Consider the following 7,019-nt stretch of genomic DNA (forward strand, 5'->3'; position numbering starts at 1 on the left):
TTTTTTTTTTTTTTTTTTTTTTGGCTCTTTTTTGCACTGCTCCCACTCTCTTCTTTTTTCCTTGTTTTCTTAATTGTTTTTGTTTTTGTCACAGAGAGGTGTCGGTTTCATACGCACTTCTTTTCAAAAAGAACCAAATTAAATACTAGTATAATTTTTTAACCCAGAAATAATAATGTATATTCTCTTTTTTTTTTTTTTTTAATTCACAATATAAATAATAATATATACAATTATGTTTGCTGGTGAGAACTGAGAAGAGTATGTTACAATTTGGGTCTTTTACCCACTTCTGGAATCAATTTTTAAAATTGAGGATTACATGGAAAGTAAAAGGTATATTACTGGATTTTAAATTAATTTGTAAACTTCAAGCAAAATCAACATTTAATATTTCATTTTTGATTTTTGATTAACCAAACTAAGGGGATCGACTTTAGAGGACAAATAAATAATATAGAAAAATAATAATAGTATACATAATAGATCATTCTATAATGATATATAATAAAAGAATAGTAATATTTTACAAATTTCAAATTGTATTTTTTATTGTACTTAATTTCAGTGAAAATTTTAACACTAAAGTGTTGATAAAAATAGTAAAGACTATTTACGAATTCACTATGACACTATCCACCATCTTCTCCTTTATTAATTTTTTAATATATTCAGTAGAGAAGTTTAAGCTTTGTAGTGATCCTTTCTTCGAACATTACACGACAAAAAGCTTAAGGAAAAAAAAAAAACACAAAACTGTTGTATTTGTGGGGAAGACGCGTATACGCGGAGAAATGTTGACGGACATTGTCAGGATCTCTTTCATAATGTTATAGATTCTCTCTATATAGTATTTATTTGTGGTAAAGTCATAACATATTTTAGAGACATGCAACTGAGAATTGAAAATAGTAAATGCACCAGACATATATAAGTCATCATAGTCGTCGAATTGAAGATCATGGTATAAAGTATAAAGTATAAACATGGGTATATAAACTAACACAAAATTATTCGGTGAAAGATATAGTTACGTAAATACTTAAATTTTTCTTTTAACCACAAGTAGATAGTAAAAGAAATACTATAAAGTACTGGATTTTAACTAGTACAAATATATATATTAAGCATTATAACGTATGACCAACTTGACATAGAAGCCAACAAACTTTTTATTTTTTTGGTCGAGTGGAGAGAAAATTCAAAGTGTCATAGCTTTTTGTTTTGTTTTGCTAGTGCGTTGATAATGGCTTGTCTACACAATTTTCTTATCCAAACGAAAACCAAAATCAAGAATAGATTTGTTTTTCATTAGTTCATTACAAGAATATTACTTTGCATCTTTAATAAAAGTTTTTTTTTTTTTTTATAATCGTTGTTTCTCTTGTTTTGGAGACTAAATCCTCACCTAGGGCTGTAAAATCAGATGAATCAATAAATTCAATATCCCTGATATAGATATATCATATATGCCTTACTAATTTCTTGACATTTTTTTTTCCCATAACTATCTTGTTTTTTAGAATTTGTGTTCTTGTGTTTTTTTTTCATGAATTTGTGATGGTGGTGCCTTATTATCATCGAAAAAATCGTTTTTGTTATTGCTATTTATATTATCTTTCGTTCTACATATTTTGAAATGGAAAAGCTGACTCTTTATCCCGTAATATATACTAAACAAGGTTTAAAATTAAATATAACAATGTTTTTGTACGTAACCTTTGGTTTCTTCAACTTGGCTAACTTGAAAGAAAAAAGAAGAGATCCTTATTTCTGTTATTTATTTGTTTTTCTTGTTTTGAGACTAAAACTTGGCAAAAAGGGACTAAAACTTGGTCCATCATTTTACAAAATAGAAAGAAATGTGAATTTGTTAATGTGTTGGATGTGATGTTGGTCATGTTCAGTATGCAAAATGCCAATTCGAAACTAAACGAAGTTCAAATAACTATGTTTTTGTAACCTTTGGTTTCTTCAGTTTGGCTAGCCGAATCAATAAAATAATCTAATACCAAGGCTGATAAGGAAAAGAAAAAGAAAAAGAAAGGAATCATCCTTATTTCTGTTAATCTCTTCTCTAAAACATTAAACACGATGTGTAAAAATATTTTGCAAATTAAAACTATCCCCTGACGGCTGACGCATTACGCCATCATTCTCCTCGCTTGCACTTTACATTATTTTTTTCCTATTAAATTTTGGTGAACTTTAAGGAAAAGATTTGTCGTTTTTGGTGTAACAATCACTTTCCTTAACTTTGTGTATTTGAGACTTTTGCAGAACCATGCACCGACACAAGTCAGTTTCACTGTTCTCGGTGGTTGAGAGAATCCAACGGTATACAAACAAAAGATAGCTCGATAATCAACGGTTACTGTTTCATGTTTTATTTGGTAATGCGTTCCTAAAACGCTCTTCCACGTCATAGTGCTTTTGATGGACCCTATAATCTCCACACGTGTGACTTCAGGTGTCAGCATGTGCACTATACTCATTTTAGTTCGTCTCCCAAAATTAAATGTTTATTTTTTTTTATTTACAATCTCAAAACAATTTTTTTCCCTTTATCATCTTCATTAATTAATGTTTTTTAAATTACATGGCTTAGATTATAATTTTATTTGAAGAAAAATAAGTTTTTGTTTTTTCAATATAAATTTTTTAAAAAGAGAAGAATTACACTTTTTTTTTAGCCCACTACAAAAATTTTAAAAAACAAAAAATCCGTTATATGCTATTGTTTCTAAAAATATAGATAAATATGAATTTGTATACAAAATTTTTGCTTTTATTTGATTTTTTTAATTCTTTCAGTGTATTAAAACTAGATAAATTTCTAATTTTTTTATTTTTATTTTAACAGAATTGTACTAAAAATATTTTTATTCAAATAAACTTGGAATATTGAAATTTTATTTTGGTTATGAGATTGTAAGCATGAAAATAATAACAACATCTAATGTTTTGGATATTAGATCACATACTTTAGTTAATGTGTTTTTTTCTTTCAACCTAAAAACTTTGGAGACTTTTATATGATTTTCCCCGTATCAAATGTTTTAGAATCATTAGTACATAAGCAGTTCACAATATAATATCAGTAAAGTATTTAGCAGCTATTTTATGGGAAGTGATATTCTTATTTGTGGAAACATTAAATCAAAAAGTATCTTTTCGCCGGTTTAGTGAAGAATTCGGCAGGGATTCGACTAAAAATCATCTAGATGATCATTCTCTAACTCAAAATGATGTGATATGTCCTCAAATTATAATGTCTAGTGATAACGTACACAAGAAGAGAAATTTTTGATGCCCCTGCAATATCCTACTAATAAATTGGGATGGTGACTTCACTCGCCCTGTTCAAATACTAGCAAGATGTGGAGCTAAGGTGCATTTAGCTAGACCTACGGTGTGCAATCAATCATACACTTCTTAGAGAAGTATACAAGTGTTATGACTATCATAATATCTTGAACACACTCCTTACTACTGTGAGTTTAGAAGAGATTGAGAATAAAAGTATTTTAAAGAATTTATATAATTATTTGGTAATAATTAATAACAAAATCAAGTAAAAAAGTTAATAATAAAAAAAGGTATTGTACAAACACTTTTTGTGGGATATTTATCTTTGCACAAAAGATTAAATGAGTCATTTATTAAAATTTCTAGTTGTATTAGAGGACTGAGAAAAATGACAATTTTTCAAAATGCCTACTTTATAAATTATTTTATGAAAAAGTGTTTATTTCCTAATTAAGTCCGGTGGAAAAGTTAAACCCCAAATACAAACAGAAATTAATTAATTAGTTTTCCTCTAGGCTAAATATCTCCTCGTTACTCGTAATCGTTTTCTTGGTTGTATGGTTTTTTTATCATCTTAACAACTTCTGCAAACGTAATGTGAAGTAATGTGATTTATGTGAAGTAATTGGGCCAACATCCTTTATTCCACTGTTTTGCATAGGTGCTGATTTCAGATTTGGGCTTAAAACTAAATCATTATGGCCCAAAACTAACAATCTCCTCGATTCATTTTCTTTGATTTCTCCGATGACAAAACAAAACACAATTCCGACGACGGCAACTCCGGCCACCTCCACGTGATTTAGCAATGCTTGATTTGGTTAATGGAAGCAGTTGGTTCAACAACCTCATCTAAGTAATTTTTCATCTATTGGATTGTTGCATTTTGTACGGTGGCGTACCTCTTGCGTTGTTTCACTTCTCTTAAGCCTCTTCTTCTGCGTCCTCTATCTTTCTCCGTCGCTGCCTCAGGTCCCATCCCCTGAGATTTTATGGATACTGATTTGATGCTTTAGTTTTATTTATTAATAAAGAGTATTGCTTTATAGAAACTCTCTTGGGGTTTTGTTTGATTTTTAGCAATGGAGAGTCATCATGATGCTTCTTGTAGCTTGGTTATATGTGGTAAGTCCTCTGTGGAAACTGATATAGCAAAGCGTCTCAAGAACAACAACTCGCTTAAACTCCCCGATAATACCAAAGTTTCACTCTTTTTAGAATCTGAGGCTAAGCATTTGGTCAAAGATGATGGTGATGATGATTCCTTCAATTTTTCTCTCTTTATGAACTCTATTATAACTCATCAGTTTGGGCGGTTTCTCATTTGGTCTCCGCGCTTGTCTTCCACTCACGATGTTGTTTCTCAGTAAGTGGCTCTGTTTAGTTTCTTCCTTAAAAGGTTATTTACCTTTCCTGTATTAAAATCTGCGTTTTGGTTTATTGCAGTAACTTCTCTGAGCTTCCAATTGGTTCAGTTTGTGTCACCGATGTTCAGTTTAAAGGTCGAGGTAAGAGTTTTTGAACAATTTTGTATTATTAGATAGTATTTTAGTAAGCAATTAGAATTTAGATATGAAAACTTGAAACTGTGTGTGGTAATTGATGAATATGCAGGCAGAACAAAGAATGTATGGGAATCTCCAAAGGGCTGTCTTATGTATTCTTTTACTCTAGAAATGGAAGATGGTCGTGTGGTGCCTTTGGTACAGTATGTGGTATCTCTTGCTGTAACCGAGGCAGTGAAACATGTCTGTGACAAGAAAGTATGTTCTCGTAAATGTTGTGTTCTTGATCCATTGCATCAGATATTATTAGCTAATTTGAAGTTCATTAATATACAGGGTTTTTCGTACATTGATGTTAAAATTAAGTGGCCGAATGATCTCTACTTGAATGGCCTTAAGGTTGGAGGCATTTTGTGTACCTCGACTTATAGATCAAAGAAGTTTCACGTCAGTGTCGGTAATAAGCGTTACTCTTTTTGAAGTTTACTTTGACTACTATAACAAAGTCGAAGCGTGCAGCTCGTAGTGTTGTTCCCTTTGATTTGTTCTCTACTTGTAGATTAAAAGAAAGTGACTGATCCTTCTCGCAGGTGTGGGATTGAATGTGGACAACGAGCAACCAACCACATGTTTAAATGCTGTACTAAAAGATATGTCTCCTGCGTCAAACTTACTTAAAAGAGAAGAAATCCTTGGAGCTTTCTTTGATAAATTTGAAAAACTCTTTGATCTATTCATGGACCAAGGTAATGTTAAACCTCTGATCTCAAAGACTGCTTAAAGAGTCAGTTAGCTGCTTGCTTCTTTACGAGCATTTTTGTCACTTTTGAAGTATCCTCCATAAATTTATTTGTAAATTAATTATTTAGAAGAGATGAGCGTCAGAGAAATGATAGTCTTATTATCTAGTTTTGAGCCCATATAATCAGTTTCCGATCCCACTGCACTTTACAGGTTTTAAATCTCTCGAGGAGCTTTACTACAGAACATGGTTACACAGGTGACTTTCGATTGCATTTTTATGTCTGCTTTTCATTGAAGGGTTTCTGTTGTCTGAATCTAAACTGATTTTGATTATATTCGTATCCATTTTTGTCACTATCTGATTTGAAAGGCTAATACAATCTTGGTAAATTAGCATGTATTTTGGAAATGCTTTTCAACTGGGGGCTATACATTGTAACCATGTTTGCTTGGCTGAAACACTCTACCGTGTATGTGCAGTGAGCAAAGAGTGATTGTTGAAGAAAAAGTACAGGACCAAGTTGTTCAAAATGTTGTTACTATCCAGGTTAGATTCTTTTTTTTTTTCTGCCTTGTTTATATACAAGGCATGTACGTTTGCATCATCTGGGGAATACATTCATTTGTAATATGGTGCTTTGAACCTCTTTGCATCTGTTTCTAAAATTTTCAGGGTTTAACGTCTTCGGGATATTTGCTGGCTATTGGAGATGACAATCAAATGTATGAGCTTCACCCTGATGGCAACAGGTAAAGTTTATTTAAGCAGTTGTTGTCCAGAGTTGAATCGATGAATGGATAACATTATAGTACAACATGTTAAAGCTAATGTGGATTGTATATTTTCAATTACAGTTTTGACTTCTTCAAAGGTCTGGTTCGAAGAAAAATATGATCCAACGATTTTCTTGCTTCATCTTCTGGTGGAAGTAGATGTGTTGCGTTTTACACAACCAACATTAGTTTCAAATTTCGAAAATAAACAAAATGTTTTTATTGTATTGTGTATATTGTCCTTTATTCCCACTTATGTATCCAAATAATCTCTCTTTATACTCTCTATTAATAATAAATTGCACTATCTTTCTTTTTACTGCTGGTGTTTATGTTTTGATAGGCATTTTTATTAATGTATCACAAACATGAGCCCAAGTAAGAATTTACTCCCAAGAGTATGGTCGAACCTGGTTTATCTTTCAGACAAGTCAATGGGCCCTGCTTGAAAGATGACAGAATACAGATTATGGGACCTGTTTCTTCAGTAAAGACTCTGTTTTGTCTATTTAGTAATCCCGATAGTTTGGTCGAATCTCATCGAATTTCAGACAGTCAATGCAACTTTTGGGTATACAAATGAGATTATTTGTGGACTGGTTTCTTCAGAAAAGACTCCGTTTTCTCAATTAGGCACTAAGAGGTCTCAAGAACAAGAGATTCAGAGGTTCCACATCTTAAGTTTGA

General features: G+C 31.5%; 1 protein-coding gene across 2 annotated transcripts; it reads left to right on the forward strand.

The window, feature by feature from the left end:
* Positions 4,036-6,651, forward strand: LOC104714038 (biotin--protein ligase 1, chloroplastic-like). Of its 2 annotated transcripts, XM_010431272.2 has the most exons (11): positions 4,036-4,281; positions 4,390-4,434; positions 4,528-4,675; positions 4,756-4,817; positions 4,924-5,072; positions 5,151-5,271; positions 5,405-5,560; positions 5,769-5,814; positions 6,039-6,105; positions 6,232-6,308; positions 6,414-6,651. In XM_010431272.2, exons 2-11 carry the CDS (start codon positions 4,392-4,394, stop codon positions 6,451-6,453), a joined length of 909 nt encoding a protein of 302 aa, XP_010429574.1. In that variant the 5' UTR covers positions 4,036-4,281; positions 4,390-4,391; the 3' UTR covers positions 6,454-6,651. The 2 variants fall into 2 exon arrangements, with proteins under 2 accessions (XP_010429574.1, XP_010429573.1); XM_010431271.2 differs by having other exon boundaries at positions 4,390-4,675.

This window comes from Camelina sativa, chromosome 9 (assembly GCF_000633955.1).
Source record: "Camelina sativa cultivar DH55 chromosome 9, Cs, whole genome shotgun sequence".
Lineage (NCBI taxonomy): Eukaryota > Viridiplantae > Streptophyta > Magnoliopsida > Brassicales > Brassicaceae > Camelina > Camelina sativa.